Source organism: Schistocerca gregaria, chromosome 3 (assembly GCF_023897955.1).
Source record: "Schistocerca gregaria isolate iqSchGreg1 chromosome 3, iqSchGreg1.2, whole genome shotgun sequence".
Lineage (NCBI taxonomy): Eukaryota > Metazoa > Arthropoda > Insecta > Orthoptera > Acrididae > Schistocerca > Schistocerca gregaria.
In genome coordinates, this window is record NC_064922.1 from 478,439,202 (window position 1) to 478,460,079 (window position 20,878).

The 20,878-nt window shown below is 39.1% G+C and overlaps 1 protein-coding gene across 1 annotated transcript in view; it reads left to right on the forward strand.

Moving 5' to 3' along the window:
* Window positions 1–20,878, forward strand: part of LOC126355434 (dipeptidase 1-like) — a 612,970-nt gene that overhangs the window by 562,832 nt on the left and 29,260 nt on the right. Inside the window, exons 10-11 of the mRNA XM_050005743.1 lie at window positions 9,118–9,202; window positions 15,029–15,104. Coding sequence (XP_049861700.1) covers window positions 9,118–9,202; window positions 15,029–15,104 — 161 coding nt within the window. The remainder of the gene's footprint in view (window positions 1–9,117; window positions 9,203–15,028; window positions 15,105–20,878) is intronic.

Here is a 20,878-nt window from a genome sequence, read left to right on the forward strand (position 1 = left end):
ATGCCTTTTAACCAAAATAACTTATTTACTTCCATGTGCGAATGTGAAGACATTAATGACGATTGTCAACAACACTGAATGCAGATATCTTGGCATTAGTCGTGTTAGAAGTTGATTTACTAGCTGTTAGTAACATGCGAAAATTAGCGCGGACTGAGACTCACAAAGGTTTCCCACTTATTGCAAGCAGTCGCCTTACCATTCTTCGACTCTCCGTGGATGCCTCTAAGAAGGACCCAAACTTCCATGTCACACTGTCTACATCCCTGTAACTTGTCTCCTACATTCATCATTTAATGCACTCAGCTTTACTCTGTATTCCGACACCAGTGAGATCGAGACTGCGAGGAGTAGGGAACCACTACGTTATTCTCTTCTGTACGGCAACCATTCGCGATAAGTGGGAAATATGGCTTCGAATCATAATACGGCACACATATTCTTAATTCACTAACAGGTATTAAATCTGTATCAAACACAGCTCAGGCCAAGCAGCCCCATTCAGTAAATTTATCTTTATACACGTTCGGAAAGCTTTAGTCTGGAATTAGCGCTGTATTCTAGACGATGTAGCTGACGTAATTTGTTATTGAGCTTGTTGTATTAAGTCCGTAGACTAGTGCCCAAGCCCGTTTGTTTTGTACATGTTTCGTCTCTGTATGCAGAAGAAGTTGTTGAGTGTGCTGAAGACAATGCCTTTCCTCCTGCTCTCTTGCTGTCACCAAATAAAACATTTGTTGATGCCTCCTAATTTTGATATCGTTCGTTTAGTCAAAATGTTTGTTAATGGAGACATATATTGATTAACAAATGTGTAAATACACTCAAAAAAAAAAAAAAAAGAAATGCTTGACGCACCGTGATTGAATTATTCGAATGCGACGGATATCGTTGTATCTTAACTATATCTACAAGAAGGCAAGAAAGTGATTACAGTTTCATTAAAACAGGATGATTTCTTCAAGAGATAGAGCTTCACAAAGAAAAGAAGTCAGTAACATGTTGCTCCACCTTCGTCCGAGATGGCTTGCCATGAAGGGCAACAAATGAGGCATACAATATCGTCGACTTATTACTGTGCTGCAAAGGTGCATAGGATGGCAAGCAAAGGTTCCCTGATAAGAAATTAAGTAGGTCCACAGACCGTAACTCCTTGTCGTCGGTCGGTATGGCAGGCGACAGTCTGGTTGTCATCCAACCACTGTTAGAGGCGTCCCCAGATACGTCTTTGGTGGTGATCGGCTCTCAATTCGAAGACGGACTCATCACTGAACGCAATTTTATTCCACTTAGTGAGAGGCAAGGCTGCTGAAGTCTGGACAGCGGTGGGAAACCAACCCTGAGTGAGGCTCACCATACAGCTCGACAAACAGGAGTGATGGTATACGGTGCCATTTCTTTTCAGAGCAGCATTGTGAACGGTGGGACCTTTACGGTACAGCTGTACGTCTGTATTTTTGCCCAGTTTCCTTGTCCTTCATGACAAGCCACTCCGGCTTATATTTCAGCAAGATAATCGCCGCCCGCACATGACGAGAGTTTCTAGTGCTTGGCTTCATGATCGCCAAACTCTACTTTGGCCAGCAAGGCAGCCGTACCTCTCCATGAGTGAAAGCATGTGGACCATTATGGTCAGGGTCCTCCAACCATTTCTGTATCTTGAGTATCTAACGCGCCAATTGGACAGAATTTCGCACGACATCACTCGGTGGAGGTCCAACATTTCTGCCAGTGAATGCCAAGGTCAATAATTGCTTACATAAGGATCAGAGGTGGATTAACGCGTTACTGACTGGCTCCATTTCTGAAGCTCTTTCTCTTCTAGCATAAATTTTCCAATTTTTATGAATTCGTAATCATCGCATTTCGGTAATTCATTCACTGTGCGTTTTTTTTTTTTTTTTTTTTTTTTTTTTTTTTTTACTTTGCTCATTACAGAATTAGTTGTATGAAATGATCTTATGGACTGGCCCATTCGAGTTTTTCCACACCTACAGTGTTTTATGGAACGTGCGCGGACACAAATTACGTAAACCAGTGTAACGCAGTTCTCATGAAAACTTGAATAAATGTGTCTGTGATGGTCAGAAGACTTCGTGAGCTGTTAAAATAGTGAGTGTTAGCTGAGAAGGAGGTCATTGGTTTTATTCCCATCAGTAATAATCTTAATACTCTCTTTTATAAATTCCACATTTGTTATCAAATGTAAATGTTAATTAATTTGAGTTGAGTCGGCAAGAAGCCTGAGAACATTAATACAAACGTTCCGTCGCGAATCACTTTGTTTTCATTTAACTAACCTCTGTTGAATTATTATAATTTCATAAAAGTAAAATGTTTTAATATATCGTTACTGGTACATAAAAGTACTAAAAACAAATTAAAATCTTATGTATAAAACGGAAAATAAAATACTTTTTAGAGCTCCCTGCTTTAGTCGGTGAGTCTGTCCGACCGTTTTTCCGGCTCTTAAGATCCCCTTTTCGAGAAAAGGCCACATTCTATATCCTTATTCGTCGTATCTACATACATATTTCTCAACATGGTCACCCCGGTGACGAACACAATTTTCCGATGACAGATGTTGACACCGTCACTGTAGCAGCTTTGACTACGTTGACGAAGCCGCTACCTCACCTCTGCGTGCACCGCTTCATCACTATCAATGTGAAGTCCTTTAAGGCGTTATATAAGTTTCGAAAACAGATGAAAATCAGATGGGACCAAATCGGGACTGTCTGGAGGATGATCGACGACAACACGGGCAAAGTGTCGGATTGTTGCAGATGTCGCAGAGCTCGTGTGTGATCTGATGTTCCCATGCTGAAGAAGAAGGCGCTCTGTGGGTAGAAGAACTCTTCGAATTTTTCAGATTTCTGGGGATCTCTCACTAATCGACATAGTTGGGTTACACATTACCACGTTAGATCCTACAATTCGGAGCGCTCTAGAGCCAGAGGTTTTCTACTTGTGCTCGACCGGTATTAGAATCCCGGATAAAGCTCTTAGTATTAACTTGTGTTAATTGTGGGGACCGTATTGTCACATCCCTTGACTGACCCACATTCGCACCCAGTACCACCTATCAGCAATGCTTGTCCATTCTCCATGTCCTCCATGCTCACTACTTCGAGATTCCCGCAGGAGGTACAGTATGATTGTTCATCAGCACTGAAGGTGGTTGATTCTTTGCCCATCGATTCCAATCAGTTAGATGAATGTTTAAAACAACAAACACCACGCATTCGTATTAATGATTCGCCTTGGATACGTCTGAAAGACGAGACGACAGCATTCATCCCAGTAGGGAATGAGACCATCACCTTTAGTGAGAACCCAGAAATATGTTCCACGTTTTGCGGAACCTCAAAGTAGCGAGAATGATAACATGAATGGGTAATCTTTGAATAGGTGACGCTGGGTGGGCATGTGGGTTGGCTGAGAGCTGTGCCACGATAGACTGTGGAGTTGCGATATAATGCAACTGCCTAGTAAGCAGGATAGCCCGGGTACGAATCCCAGTCTGGCATATGGTTCCAATCGTCGCTGCCCATTCTGCTTAAATCAACAATGCAGATTAGATGAATAGTGGCTTCCCTTCAGTTTGTCAGCATTTTTGTCGGGAAAATTTATTAATACTGATATTTATTAAACTATATTACATGTGTTAAAACACATGCATTCTAAATATAAAATACACGTGGTGTGTAAATATGGCCCCTTACTTCAAAGGCAGATGATTTCATAACAATAATAACAGTATAACCAATGTTCCTGTTGTAAAATTGGCATACACATGTTTCAGTATAGTTTCTTACATCTCAAGGATGTTGGCATGCATGAGCCTAATTAGTAGGCATGCATTCTAAGTCTTCAGTACATAAAATCTCCACCAAAATGGTTCCGTTGTGCAACATATTTTGATCTGAAATATAAAACACTTTGAATGAGATCAACAAAGCATGTAACTTCATCACTGGTACAAAGTATTCAGGTATGAACTTGTCTGCCACATATATTCATACATCGAAGATGATACAAAAGAAATTACTTGTCTAATGTTGTGAGTACCAGTACGAGTTTAGTTCTAAAATTCATACATATGTTCAAAACCATTTAAATAACATCTGCAATTTTTGACATGAGTTAGGTACCTGAGATGAAAGTAGTCTTGCTAATGAGTTAGAGAGTTACGGGTTCAGGTCGATTAAATTTCATTACAGGAACTTAATACTGACTGGAAATTATTGAAACATCAGTTTTTATCTCTTTTTGACTCTTTAGGATGTAATGTGAATGATTTTTAAGGTAGTTGTGTGTTTAAATTTTTTGAGTAGTTCATAGTTCTATCTTCAGCCAATGTGTCTTATAAACTACTCACATATATCGAAATTAAATACTAAATTAAATATCATCTTAATGGTATGCTAAATGAGCAAAGGTGTTAAGCTACTTTATACCGGGCATTAGGTAGCAAGCCAGACATTGTACTCAAGTCATACACACACCCCACACCACCCTACCCCATTCCTCTTTCACGCATTAGCACAATTACCTCTATCATCTCATTTCAAATATCTTACTCGTGTTTAAAATAGTTTTGTAGCCTTAGAACAAAGTTCATCTTAGGCTGACACCCAGTGCAGTACACGATATATGGGCGCCCGACATATACTGCAAAAGTGAACTACTCTGACAAATCATTTATTTACTGAAAATTGACCAAGGCACATCAATATGTATGGTATGTAAGGAAATATGCTGAAACATGCATACTTCAGATTTGCAATGTGAGTAGTGGTTATACCATTATTATTGTAATCTGAGTTTCATATGTATCCCCAATTTGGAATGGTTGAACGTTAACATATGCAATGTATTGCAGTAAATCCCTAAGCGTATTGTCTAACTAGTTTCACTAGTGATACCCACATTGGTACTTCTTCGAAAAATTTTCTGACAACCATGGGGCTGCACGAATATATCAGCTTAATTGACTTACAGTTTTCTAATATTGTTCACAGTATTATATGTTCCGTACAAATGCCGTTCTGTAAGCAGTTGGAAGTACTCCAGCATTAAAATTAATTTAATTTTATTGATATCCTAATTAATTTATGTATTCTATGTATATACGAGCAATGTTGTAAAAGACTGTTTATGCAGCTGTGGTTTTTATCTTCATGTTACAATATACATCTTCAAAATAGCTTATAAATTTATTACATTCATGTTTGCTGGAAGCTACGAGCATGTAGACTACGCTAAGTCTTTTAGACCACACCTTGGTAAACAAATTTCCCATTATATTCATAAAATAACATTGTAGTGTAATAGCACACAATGACGAATTTTCGTCACCTAATTTAGTCTTGATATTCTTTGTTATTTAATCTTTGTGATGATGGCACAAAATCACTATTACCTGCGAATGTGTTTTCCCGTCAACTACTCCTGTTGTACACGAGCAGTGATTTGACGTTTTTTATTGGACCGGACAAAGATTGGGTGTAATTTACCATCAACATGCAGGTTGCTAAAGATGGAACGAAAGCTTCAATTTTGTCAAGGATGGGGAAGAAATTCCGTAATATCACTTCTAAGAAATCATTCTGGCATTAGCCTGGAGGGATTTAGGGAGATCATAAAAAACTTAAATCTGGATGGTTGGAGACACGTTTTAAACGTCGACCTCCCAAAAGCCGGTCCATTGAGTTAATCACTGTGCCCCCTGGCTTCCTGCGACTATTTGATTTATGTAATAGGTATAATTTACGTAATAGCTACTCTGATGACAAATATTTCCTTTGTAATGTATGATGTCTGACAATAGTACATGAGAAATAGGACATGTGACTATGTTTTAACAGCATATATCTCAATTACTCCAGCAGCCATTTGACGCCATTAGGTAAAAGATGTTAGCAACAGCAATAGTACGTCTACTGTACTTCATTTTCGCGATCTATATGGCTGTGGTCTTCGTTAATGCAGATGTTTGCTTCCAGATCAATACCCAAAATACATGTGTCACGATGACAGGTAAACATATCGGATGTATTTTAGGTTCCGGCGTGTGCTGAAGCACAATGTAAATCATAAATGCAATATGCGGGCCATCCTGTAGGCAAGCGATGTTTTTGGTATTTACTGCATTCCTTTTATGCCAACGACCTTGCCACAGTGGTAGCATAGGTTCCTGTCAGATCACCGAAGTTAAACGCTGTCGGGCTTGGCTAGCACTTGCGTAGGTCACCGTCCGAGTTTGCCAAGTGCTGTTGGCAAGCGGGTGCACTCGCCCTTGTGAGGCCAATTGAGTACTTGACTGAGAAGTGGCGGCACCGGTCGCGAAAACTGACAACGGCCGGGACAGCTGTATGTTGACCACATGCCCCTCTGTATACACATCTGGTGACGACTGTGGGACGAAGATGACATAGCGGCTGGTCGGTAACTTTGGGTCTTCACGGCCTGTTTAGAGGGTATTTGGTTTTTGTTTTCCAAGCTGCCAAAATTGCAACAGCGGATTTTATAAGCAAATAATTTTAGAGTCAAATTTGACCACAATCTTGTTGTTGTTATCTTCAGTCATTAGACTGGTTTGATGCAGCTCTCCATGCTATTCTATCCTGTGTAAGCTTCTTCATCTCGCAGTACTTACTGCAACCTACAACCTTCTGAATCTGCTTAGTGTATTCATCTCTTGGTCTCCCTCCATAATTTTTACCCTCCACGATGCACTGCAATACTAAATTAGTGATCCCTTGATGCCTCAGAACGTGTCCTACCAACCGATCCCTTCTTCTAGTCGTGCCACAAATTTCTCTTCTCCCCGATTCTATTCAATACCTTCTCATTAGTTATGTGATCTACCCATCTGATATACAGTATTCTTCTGCAGCACCACATTTCGAAAGCTTCTATTCTCTTCTTGTCCAAACTATTTATTGTCCATGTTTGACTTCCATACATGGCTACACTCCATGCAAATACTTTCAGAAACGACTTCTGGCACTTGAATCTATACTCGATGTTAACAAATTTCTCTTCTTCAGAAAGGCATTTATTGTCATTGCCAGTCTACATTTTACATTCTCTCTACTTCGACCATCATTACTTATTTTGCTCCCCAAATAGCAAAACTCATCTACTACTTTAAGTGTCTCATTTCCTAATCTGATTCCCTCAGCATCACCTGATTTAATTCGACTACATTCCATTATAATCGTTTTGCTTTTGTTGATGTTCATCTTATATCCTACTTTCAAGACAGTGCTCATTCCATTTAACTAGTATTCCAGGTCCTTTACTGTCTCTGACAGACTTACAATGTCATCGGCGAACCTCAATGTTTTTATTTCTTCTTCATGGATTTTAATTTCTCCTCCAAATTTTTCTTTTGTTTCCTTTACTGCTTGCTCAGTATACAGACTGAATAACACATATTGTTTACAAAATTCTTCGCGAGTGTGAAACTCAAGTAAAAGGCTTATCGTATATCTTTATCATCTTTTAATTTGTGTTCATGGGGTTAATGATTAAAATTATAATGATGCTATTTGTATTGAATGTTGTGATTCAAAATTATTGATTAAAATTTGCGTAAGATAATGAGAACAGAATTTATTTTAAAAAGTTAAAAAAATGCTGCTAGTAAGAATCGAACCAAAGAGTTTAGGAATACATTACTTAAACTCTATACATTAGGACCAGTGCCTGTTTTAGCAGGCTGGGAATGTTATTTAGTTAAGAGTGCTTGGAAACACTTAACTCTTCATATGTGACTACTGTTTTATCATATTCGTTTAAGAAACTGATGTCCGGGCTTGAAATCCAAATCCTAAGAAGAAAATCGAAGGGATTCAGCACATACAGTTCTCTTGTCAGTGAGTTACATTTCTTTCTCGAGGTCATATTATTAACAGGGACTTGGGAACTGCCTTACTTAAACCAACATCCAATTTCGTGAAAAACAGGACTGGTTTCTCATTTCCACTCCAATGAAGAATACAGTAACACAGAAGCCTCTGTACGCCGTCGTCAAGACTGAAGAGTTTTCACATGAGCAAATGAGCCTACAGTGTTTTCCAAGGCTAATGGTGTTACTGTCTAATACAGATTTAAGAGAGATAGAAAGCGGCGTTGAATCTTTCAGACCGACATCTTCTGTCATGTTGGATGCTTAATAACTGAACTGAGAAACATAACCACGTTATCAGTGCTGCACATAGGATATGGGTGAAAATGCTACTAATTATCCTGAAATATAGTGATAGTTGTTTTCCGTTGCCTTCCTCCTGTGTGTTACAAGTTTCCGAGTGCATACCTGTGATACGTGGATGAATGTGATTGGATACTGCAGAGTATTGTATTGTTTTTGATGACAGGAAGTGACTGAAACGTGATGTCTACACATACCCTGCTCCTTTAGAAAGGAACAAAGATGGCTCCCGATCAGTAAGTAGCAGTCGCGCAAACGGATATCAGTCAGCCGTGTCACATGTGGGATTGAAGGGAAAGTTCAGTATTCGTTATGTCCTTGACTTTATCGCCTTTGAAGGAACGTCCCGCTTTATTGTAAGGACACAGTTCAAGTTAGAATAAGGGTCCCGACCTTATATGACATTGAAAAGACGTTTTTAGCAATGCTACCACAACGTTTTTGTCAGAAGTGGAATACACAATAATAATAAATGGCAGCTGCTACCTTAGTAAGGGTGAGTAATGGATCTGTGTTCGGCCCATTAAGGACCAGGGCAGAATTCTTTGATTGGTATATACATTACTCACCCTATTAAGCATTACTAAAGTAGCAGCATTCAGTTCTTATTTCTCTAACCATAGTCATAAAATGTCGCATACTTTCGGGCAACTCTCTTCGTACAGCTCTGAACACTCGCTGAAGTTGTGTCGACTGTTTATTAAAATTAAGTTATCTAACGACGTACTAAGAAGCCGAAAGCCGTTTCATAACGAACTGTTAAATAAAGATTATTTGCACCATTAATACTGTGTATTCAATTTTTTCGAATGTCTGTGTTCCTCCAAGAACCAACGGAATAATACAAAAATATTTATGGAATTATTATTGACTAATGTTAAAATTTTGTTTCGCAGGCTGACAACGGCGGTATAGTGATGGTGAACTTCTACACGTACTTCATCACCTGTAATTCGACTGCCAATATATCTGATGTGATAGGTAAGAAACCATTCTCTCTATATTTCAGTCTATATATATATTACAGGGTACTTATAACTAAACTTTCACTACATGAGAGGACCCAATGTAAACCGAGTGATCGGAGGACAAGCGGAAATTTGAGGAAACATTTGGAAGGACAGACGGAAGAGAAATAACGAGTAAACCACTGACAGAATCAAATTTTAATATAAAGTCAGGGTTTAACATTTTTTAACTGAGTATCATGTTTGCGTGCCAGTTTACAAAGGTTGCTTAAGGTGACGATCACGTGCAACTCCGAAAGCCTAGAAACTCACTAGCAACACGATTTCACTGTTGACGAAATCTCAGGTGATTGGCAGAGTCGTGGTGTCACCCTGCCGCAGCGTTTCGGTGAGTTTACCTGATCACCCGAGAAGATTGCATCATTAAAATAAGGCCTGCAATAATATATAACGTTTCACAATTGTTCGCGGTGCTTTTATAACGGTCGACGATGGAATGTTCAGCTATCAGTTAGTGCGTTGCTTGAGATCGCACGTTCCGTCCAGCATTCCGTGCAGCATTCTCAGCTATGAATACAGTAACATCCTCAACAATTTGTGGAGTTGTTGCTCCGTCGGCTTCTCCCGTGAGCAGTTCACAAATCGCCCGTTAATTCGATCTTCCGCATCATCTTCTTCATACCCGGTGTGGTAAGAGGACCTCTACGTAATTCTTAAATGCATCGTTATTCACGAAGTGCAGCAGCACTATTGTTATTGTTTTGACAAAACAGCTTTGCGATTAAAATCTGTTTACCTTGTCTAGACCCATGTTGATTGTAATTCACCCTGATGCTTCTGCTTCGGTCCTACGCCGCCGTAACAGTACCAGATTATAAAACTAACACAACCAACAACGTAAATACTATGGTGAATAGTCTGAATATAGTCCCTATTAAGTTGGGTGCCCATAAGGTAAATACTTTTCCGTCTCTATGGACTCAGGGAGTGAAAGTTGAACCTTAACCACCTTGTATGAGACGAATGCCGGAAGTACGAACTCTAAATAATATAATATTCAACTTGAAAGTCGGTACCAGAAATTGTTACTGCCTGTAAATGCTTGTTTTATCCCTCTGCAGCTTTGTGACTCTATGTGCGTAGCAGTTACTGGGGATACTCAACTACCTATAAAGAAAACCAGATGTAGTTTAGTTCACTTAGAAAAATATACATCCTATGACTGAGTGTGGGAAACAGTTAACTGCTCCATCCCAGAAACAAACAGCTGTTATTTACTTTTTTCCCATTTATCTTCTTCACAATCCTCCTTTTGGATTAGTTGTCAATTGGCAATAGCTCACAAAAGTTTTTGTCCTCCCTCAATAGTTTGGTCGGAAGTCTCTTTGCATGAATTATTCCGACGACAGGAACTAGTATGTCCAATGACCTCTGTAATAGGGGTAAATTAAACCCGAATTAATGGTGCAGTTGAGCATAGCGTGTAATGTCTCCAGCCGCGAACGGGACAATGCACATTGTACACGCTATTCTGTTAAGCAACATGTCCCGAAGGATCATCTAGAGCTTAGACGGCGAGCACATTGTTCCTATACGACAAGGTGGATTATAAACATGGGAGGTTACCTTCAGAATTGGAGCATACCGTAGGAAGTAATTCGAACATTAAACAGCTATCGGAAGACTGATAATGTTGAAGATCTGTCTTAGCGGTCAACGTCGGTCAGTAACACTACCTGGAAATTATTCCTCATAGTTGTATCGAGGGAAATGCAACGAAACTGCGCTTTGCCTATTCTAAGGTAAGTGGGCGGACTGTGTCATTCTAGTCAGTGCGCAACCGTATTCACATGACCCCTTTGGCCTTTCGGGGTCCAATACGATAAAACAGTACTTTACCACACAGCACTATTGTGCGCAAAGAAGCAGACACAGAAGTACCCTAAATGGCACCTGGATCAATGAAGTTGGTTTTTCTTGCCGACCTCTGAGGATCGTCATAGAATATTTTGGATCTAGGTTCCATATATGCAGTCCCACGGATTCAGCACCGATGTATCTTAGGCAGTTATCATACGGATCTGGAATGCACGTCACCTCTATCGAATGTAGTTTAAACGGTGTGCCATATCAGGACAGGAACCTACAAGCTATTATGCAGACATACGGTCAACTTTTCTCTCGTGTGCTCGTATTTCAGGACAAAAACTCACGAGCTTATTTCTCCCACTGCATGAACACGTCCCTCCAGGAGGCAAAATCTATCAGGTGGAATGGCCTGCTTTATTTGCTGACATGAGACAGGTTGAGTACGCTTCCGGCCGGCTGAAATTTGTTGCCTCTGTTAACGCACTGGACGAACTTACCTGGGCTGGTGTCGAATAGTAGGAGAGGCTTGTGCGGGAAGGTCTAGCAGACATGGCACGGAAGATCCAAATAATGTAAAATTCATGGGATGGAGTAACACTACTTCCTAACAGCTGCCTCAATTTTTGGTATCTTTTTCCTTGTATTTTTGAGCAGAAATTTTATTTTGTTTTAGTTCCTTCACTTTTTCGTGCATTCACTGCCTGCTGATATACATGCAGAAATACATGATGCTGAAAAGTGGTCAACTTACTCCTACTTAGTTGTTTGATTTTATCGTCTGTAATTACCGTGTCTGAGTTTTATTCATACCTACTATGAGCACCTGGCGGTCTCAGTTTTTACTATTTTTGGTGGTTATAGTTTCAAGCTACTTCTCATTGTTTGCTACTGCTCGTAATAACAGGGTACCTTTCCAATTACGCTCAGAATTGACTTTCATCACTCAGAATAATTGAAATAATGCACAACGAATAACGCTCCCTGACACTTCCATCAACCAGCATAATCAGTATAGAAAGGATAGAGATTTGCTTTTAACCATAAACTGCTTTCCATCAACTTATGATTATTTTTCATTCTGACCTTAATTTTCTACACTTATGTTACTATCATTCTGAATTAAAATACAATAAACTATTGGCAATTTACCTGAATTGCGAATGAATGAAGGTTTCTTTGTACCAAGAGCAACACAGGGGTATTGCTATAAATAATTTATTTCTCAAATTGACAATCATGTTATGGTTCAATCTCCCATTCGGATAAGGACATTTACATCTACAAGGCTACGTGTAATGATTCTCTTTCGGGATTAATCTAGGGCTCCTAGGGCTAATGGAATGTCATCACACTATTATATAGCTGGAAGGTATTTTATAATGGAAATTATCTCGTCTCACAGTTCTGAGTGGCACACACGGTACTCTCTATATTAACTACTACGATCCGAGGATACCTTCACTCAATGGAAAACTACTCTTGATTGCATTATTAAGGGACTGAATGAAATTTAAGCTTAGTAATTTATTCAAACATGGAATAGCTATACAATCACTGTCGTGATTTATATTAAATACAGAAACTGAAATTATCAAAATTACGTTAATTGTGCGTGTTGTTGGTAGAGAATGTACTGTGGTGGTCTACCGAAAATTAACTGACACAAAAAATTAACAGTTCTGTATCTTAAATTGGTATCACTATAATCTGAAATTAATCCTCAAATGAAGCACTCAAAACTGGGGCACAATTGACCACACGATAGTGACTGCCTAGCGAAGCTATAGTGATTTTAATATTCACTGAACTAATTTGGCGTCCGGAACGTACAGTGCACACATGACAGATAATGTGGTACCACCATCTATTACGAAGAAAACATGAAAAGCTATCATCCTTAATCAATGAAAACACACTCACTGATCTGCCATTTTCCTTGGCAATGACTGAACATTAATAAAGAACGCACACGAAAGATCACTCACCAATGAGAACTGGCCCTTTACGTAGGTGCCAAACACGCGAAGCACATGGTTGCGGATCGAGCACAAAGAAAACGATCGCAGATTCGCAAAATGATATGGGTAAATTGTCATCCAATAACTGTTCCAGTAAATACTCTTACATAATTAGATCAATTTTTCATAGTTAGTCTCCAGCAAGGGTGCAGACCATTGTTAATCTCGGAGTCACAAAGAAAGCCCACGAAATGTTAAAATTGATCCAATGTAACTTTTCTGATTGATGTTGTGCGAAATATAACTATTTTTAGCGATTGGTAACAGCCCGTAAAATTTTAAAATTTCAGAGCTTAAGTTTCCTTTGTGTGCTCAGTGCGAAGTGCACTCAACATTATCACACAAAGAAAAGATCATCAGAAACAAATAAAATTTATAAACTTACACACAACAACGAACCATTTTAACCGATCTGTTAATCGGAGAGGTTTTACCTATTGGTTTACAAACGAAAAGTCCGATTCCGAGTCTACCTATCGTAGGTACACTATTACAATCATAATAAACAAACAAAAATTAACACTTCTCCGAGCATGTCCCTATCTGTATTGACTTTAACTAATGCGTTTCGAGCACAGTTCAAAATAATATAGCTCATTTTTCAAGTAGTTTTGTTACCATATTAGTGTAGCCAACGTGGAGACATCCGAATTTGGGTCCTCCAATTACACAATGCCCCGCAGGGTCGTCTTCCGGTTTGGACCACTGGGGGAAGAAGTTCCCCATTGGCAGATCTACCTGACGCACTGTGAACTATCTTTAACTTGTGAAAACCCGTGCATACCTCTTTGACCAACGTTGCCTCTTATTTCTCTTCGCAAAATCACCACACTCTATTCATCTTTGGTTAGTTCTATCCTTCATACAACCCAAATAGTCACGCTTTATTCACTCATTTTCATGGAAAAGCGTAGTGAGGACTTACGAAGTATGACCAATGAAATAAAACACAGATGAAATATATTTTCAGGTCCAAATGGGCATTGTGTGACCGAATTATTTCACTTAGCTTCTCCTTGTACTACCGCAAACTCCGATCATAAATGAAACGATGTGTTATATTAACACGCTTCACAGTTTCATCGAGAAGTTTTCATGTAGGATGAGAGAATATGTGGATAATAGCGGATGACACGTCTGATGATAGTAGAACAAAGTTTCTTTTTCGCAGGGTAGAGTAATATTTCCCCTATTTATATCGCTCATGTTTTAAATGGCTACGCATGTCATCTGACGATACTATGCATCTATGACACGTTGTCAGTAGAAAAAATACCCGAAATGTTACCTTGTATGAATGTATCAAAGAGAAATTGCTAACAAAAAACTTAGTACTCGATAATGAGAAGTTACATGTCATCAATAAAAAATGCAATAGGCGAAAGGAAGCTCCCTTTTCTAAGCAACTTAGCGATTTTTATCTCTTCGGGCTGCCCATGCTAGTAGTTCGATACAAAATTAAGTACACTTTCGCAATACAGCCTATGAGTATAAAGCATTCGGGATAACACTGCTCTCATTTTTGTGTCAGAAAAGTTTATCAAAAGTACATGAGGATGAATGCATGATCTTATTGAAGCAGAAAGTGACCTGACGCAACAGTCGCAGAAAATGACGGATACGCAGATGCCGTTAACGATATTCTACGCTCTTCTAAATGGAGAGTCTCATAGTCGAGACTCTACACCGACCTATCACAAATGGTCTTACGAGTCTGTATGTACAGTATAAGAGCATCCCTCAAGACTTACACGTACAAATGTAACTTGTTCGAAATGATAAAACCTGATCTGCACAGAGTTACGCACGGCTGTGGTACTGGCACACGTAGCTATAAATTTAGTTTCACTACATCGATGTGTACGTTATCTCAAAGCATGTCCTAAGATACTACTTTGCAGATAGGCGTATCATAATGAAATTATGCAAGCGCCCTTGTTCTCTTGTCGCAGCTCACATCAATCACGTACGAGAAGTGGCGGGCATCGACCACGTGGGCATCGGCGCCGGATACGACGGCATCAACCAGTGAGTACTGTACAGCACTAGAGAAAAGTAGCATATAAGGAGACCTGAATTCTATATGCAGTTGTAACAAGTAACGGCGGTAGTTCTCAGTCACTAAAGAAGTATTCTTCATCTCGGTTTCTCTTCTAAATATTTTGTGAGGTGAAATTCTTAGTAGGTATGGACATTAAGCACTCATTATGTTGTAGACTGCGACGCTAGACTGGCTAGAAGGAAACATCACCGTGCTGCTTTACACATCAAACATACCGGGTTTAGTTGCTGAAAATTTTTCCGGGTTGTATGGCCAGTGTCCGTGGAACTCTTCAATCCCTGACGTTTCGTCCAAGGCTACGTTGGACATCTATGGAGGTGCTCCTGGTTGTGCTGAGTGTTGCCGACTGAGGAGTCGGACGTAGAAGAGCGGCCTTAATATTGTGGAAAGAGCGCGTGGTCTGGATTTCACGTGATAGCAGAGATACACCTTTTCAAAGATAAACTATTTTAATTATGGATTATAGTAAGTCAAAGATAAACACTTCTCATCGACTCTGTAACGCCATAGTCCATATATCACTGAGTTTCATGGCTTCTTCTTTCCTGTTAAAATTATCCCCATGTTTATATATTTCGATGGCTTCTCTATCTAGTTGTGGATAATACTATTACTCACCCGTGGATAGTAGTATTATTCACAGCTAAATAGAGAAGCCATTGGAATATATAAACATGGGGATAATTTTAACAAATAAGAGCCTACCATGGTGAATGGCTGCAGGGTATAAAAGCTGGGAAATAAATCTGCACCACAGTGTAGATGGTTTCAAAAGTAAGTCTCTGCGCTGGTGATTTCTCCTTTTTTAGTGTGCGGTTCCCTTACATATTTTCTCGGTAGAAGGTTACTGTCCAGGAAAAAACGTTCTAGAAACATACGTTTATATTTTGTCCAAACAAATTCAACTTCTTCAGCGGTGCCTTTCTTGCTGTTGCCAGTTTACGTTTTAAATCCTCTCTATTTCAACCATATTCAGTTATTTGCTGCCTAACTAGCAAAACTTATTTATTATTGATGGTACCTTGGTTCTTAATCCAATTCCTTGAGCATTATCTGATTTAGTTCTATTCCAGTCCATTAACCTGGCTTTACTTCTGTTGATCTTTATCTTGTGACCTCTTTCCGTGATAGCATCCGTTCCGCTAAACTGCTCTCAACGGTCTTTGTTATCTCTAACTGAATTACAAAGTCATTGGTAAACATTAAAGATTCTATTTCTTTTCACTGGCATTCCATTCCCTCTGCACATTTCTCCTCAACATTTGTTCAATGTACAGACTGAGTAATGTCGGGAACAGGCAACAGTTCTGTATCACTCTATTCAGTCCACTACTGCCGCATCTTGTCATTCGACTGTCATAGCTGCAGTTTCGTGTCCATACCTATAGCAAATAACATTTCAGTCTCTTCATATTACCCTTAGTACCTTCAAAATTTCAAAGAGTACTCCTGCCAACAGCATAAAAAGGTTGCTGTAATGATACAGTTGCTTTAGACGTGGGTTTCATTTACTTTTACCAGACTTCTAAGGTAAGCTGTCGGGTCAGTATTGCCGCACTCGATGCGACATTTTTCTGGAAGCTAAACTAATCTTTCCCAAGTTCAGTCAATACCAGTTTTTCCATTATCGCTAAATAAGTCCTGTCAGTATTTCGCAACAATAACTCATTAAACTGATAATTCAATTATATTCATACTTGTCAGCACTTTCAGTTTTGGAATTTTAGTTACTGCATTCATCTTGAAGGACGAGGCTTTCGCCTGTCTCGCTTTTGGTGTTCATGAAGTGAAATTTTTTTTTATAAAAGCTGTCTCTCTCAAGATTCTAAATAATTTATATTTCAGGGGCCTTGTTTCGACTTAGTTCTCAGTGCTCAGTCGAATTTTTCTCGCGGTATCGTATCTCCCAACTCTTGTAAGTTCATGTCCCTTGTATAGCCCTTTTTATATTTTCCTCCGACGATTCAGCCTTCTATTTGGCAATCAGAGCTTTTATCTTATCGATTAAAAGACAGAATTATGTACTGTATAGTTACTTTAGAGAACATAAATTTCTCATAGAAAATCAAAGTTGTTCCCATATCCTTTATAGTCTATACACAGGAAGTATCACTAACGAACGGTGATGTTCGGCCTGGAATAGAAACTGCCGATGTCTCATACTTCAGTTTTGGATAAAATCACGTGTCAGACGTCACGTAAGAGGGTATCAGGTCTTTTTTCGTGGGGCATATTCTGTGTTCCGGAGAAATAACATATACGCCTAATACCGTGACCTAATAACGTGATATACGTCTACTAGGAATATACACACATAAGCTTCAGTGAATAAGTTGTCGACTGTCTATATGTTGCTTGTCATACGTCACGTAAGTTCTATTTCTACTAAATTGTTCGTGAAATATTTTCGACAGATACAATGACTGTTTATCCTCTTTCATGCTTTATGTTTACAGCGACATCTTTGCTAGTCAGTGATGTTACTTGTGTTTCACCGATATAATTTTGCTATCATTTGTACATATGAGTATTAGTTTTTCGTTTTATACGTTCTTGTTCTCCGAAACGTCGGTAAAAATGTTCTATATATTTTAATGTCTGAATGATTGTTTTGTGCTTACACATATCTAATTCTTCCAGGATTGTCACGTCCATTTGGTAATACATGTAGGCCTTATTAAACCTTGGCCGTGGTTTCGCCGGTTTTCAACTTATTTACAAGATTACGACATTGTCTGTACAGTAAGAAAAATTACAGGAAATGTTTACAAAGAAAATTAGTGGATCATATTCACGTAGAATCACCTTATCTATAGCCAATGTGGAAGTCGTTACTCTCTTTAGTTCATGGCATCACTTAATCACCATTTAAAATGCATTATATAAATATAGTAGCCACCCACTTCAGGGATTTGTCTTAAAACTTTTTGAAATATCACATATCTGAGGCTGGATACAACAACATATAGTACGCTACTTGCAAGATTTATGTAAAGCTGGCATGCGTCGACTTGCTGCAGAGAAGAGGCAGTAGTCTTAAGTCGCCTCCGGTACGTGGCACTGCTGGCGTCCTACGTACGCGTAGCTGTAATGAGCAGTGTGTGTGATGTCACTAGCACATCTTACTAACAGAGTTAGCCGTTAACTAAATTGTTGAAAAAAGGGAGAGGATAGGGGCGTAAAATTTAGGCCATTAAGGTCACACGGCATACAAGAAGCCCGCAGGCTCAGGTAAACAGAGCACTATTTACAAATGTGCAAACCGCACGAAAAGCACTTATGCGTTAACACCCAAGCGCAACAAGCATGAGAATTGAAGCAATGCAGCTTCAGTAAACGCATTCACTGTATAAGAGACCCAGCATTAGACTATTAAATTGACCCCAGCCAAGCTGGACTTCTGTGAAAAGACACACTGTGACAAAGAAACTGCAAATATTAAAAGGAAAATGGAAATAGGGAAAAGTGAAGGGAGTGGGGAGAATCTGGGGCAGATCGTCACGTGTAAAGTAGCATGCTAATGGGAGTTGACGTGCTGATAAAACATGTTAAATGAATTAATATACTAAAAAGGAGGGTGCTATACAATAACCAATAAAACAAACAACGCCCCACTAAGCAGTTTATATGCCCAGAAATCGCTATGTTGGAGGCGCAATTAAAGCACCCTAAAAATAAAAAAAGGGGGAAATAGGTCTAAGGTGGTTCACTACTAAAATGTTGAATAGCAACTTAACTGCGGCTGACAAAGTACATTGTAAAAAAACAAGAGACGTATTCTTACTGAACACAGAATTTAGAGGAAATCAAACATTACTTGGAGGCCAGAACCGAGCCTTAAAACTGACTACTCGAACACAAGCAGAGATTTAAAGACTTTGAAGAAATATCTGCTTGCAAACTGAAGCTGATCGTTTAAAACGTACCCGTCGTTTTTCTCTAGATCCCATGAATCTAATCTACGCCCTTTACTTCTTCGTGTAAGATTACGGTATCTTCTAAATTCTTTGGAGTTTGACCAGCAATAAATAAACGTTCTGCAGAGGTGGGACGCTGTACATTACTACTTTCCTTTCCCAATACATATCCTTAATATATCACCTTGACTGCTCTGCCAGTTTGTGCAGATCATTTTGTAAATGCCAGAATTTGACAACCAATCCTCATCATTTTTGGTAGTATGCGCTATATGTTCTTTTGATTATTGTTGATAGAAAACGTTACTCTTCGTTTATATTTATTCGCAAAAAGGCATTTAATACTTTTGAACACGTTTCCTAAAAAAAGGATGGAAATGAATTTACTAATGTCTTCTTTACTGTAAGCCGATCTGTTGCTTCGTAGAGTTGAACATTTTTTCATGGTTTTGAGGAAACGATCTACTACACCTTGCTTATATCCTTTGTTAGTAGCAGCGGCTTTTTTATACATTAATTTCATTTTGTAGGTTATTAGGAGACAGGAGCGTTGTTATGGCACGATTCACAGCGGTAGGAGAAAATGCTAATTTGTATGCTTATGGATCAGAAGAATCATTTGGGTGAATATTACCCCGGTAATTCGGCTAACAGAAAACATTAAATCTGATGCTGTTGTCTACTACAGATTTTTTTAAAAAAATGGTTCAAATGGCTCTGAGCACTATGGGACTTAACAGCTGTGGTCATCAGTCCCCTAGAACTTAGAACTACTTAAACCTAACTAACCTAAGGACATCACACACATCCATACCCGAGGTAGGATTCGAACCTGCGACCGCAGCAGTCGCATGGTTCCGGACTGCGCGCCTAGAACCGCGAGTCAGATATTTTAAGATCGAGTCAATTTAACTCAGCGCCTTCACTCTGAATTTCTTTTGTAAAGCATATTTTCTCATGCAAACTATTGAACGTGATGAAAAACTGTTCTGACCTTGGCCGTTGCCATCAGAGGAAATAATTACATTTTATACATAACGTATTCGCTTACAAGTGCATCTGGTGCCGTTTGCACAATTGTAAAGAGTCTGTTCTCTTTATGTGAGCCTGCTGCATGTTTATAAGCCATATGACGTCAATCATTCACTTCGTAACGTAAGTCCTCTCCCTCTTTTCAACCATTTCTCGGTTCTCTTAATAATGTGTAGAGGTGAAATCACACACGTTGCTCACTGCAGCTATGCGGAAGCAGGACGCGCAGGAGTGCGGCCTACCAGAGGTGACTTAGGGCTAGTGCCTCTAATCTTCAGCCAGTCGACGCATGTTGCTATCTCTGATCGTTTTATATTTACGCTTCTCAGTATCCTGTGCCACGATCTTATTTTTCAATGCTAGTTTTATACAAATTTTTCAAGTGGCGTACTGATTTTGTATCCAGGGTCAAGTATGTGCTATTCTAAAAACTCTTAAGGCAAACCGTACAGTAGCCGGGTACTACTTTCATATAATGTGTTTTAAATGACCATGAAGTGGATGACATCTACTAAACAGAATCAATGGCTCCCACATTGTCTGTAGATAATGTGATCCTAGTCGCATGTGTGTACGCTTCACTAAATTTTTTTTTTGTAAATAATTCCTGTACTTTTGCTTATTGTGATGTTAGTGTTTTTGTTCCACATCCAATGCCCTAATCGTGTTAAAAGACACAATACCTTCTGAGGAAGACGATATTAAAACCATCGAAATCTTGGTCAAGGTTTGATAAAACAGTATTTTGCCACTTGTCTGTTACTTCTAAACCATATACGCTCTTGCATGCA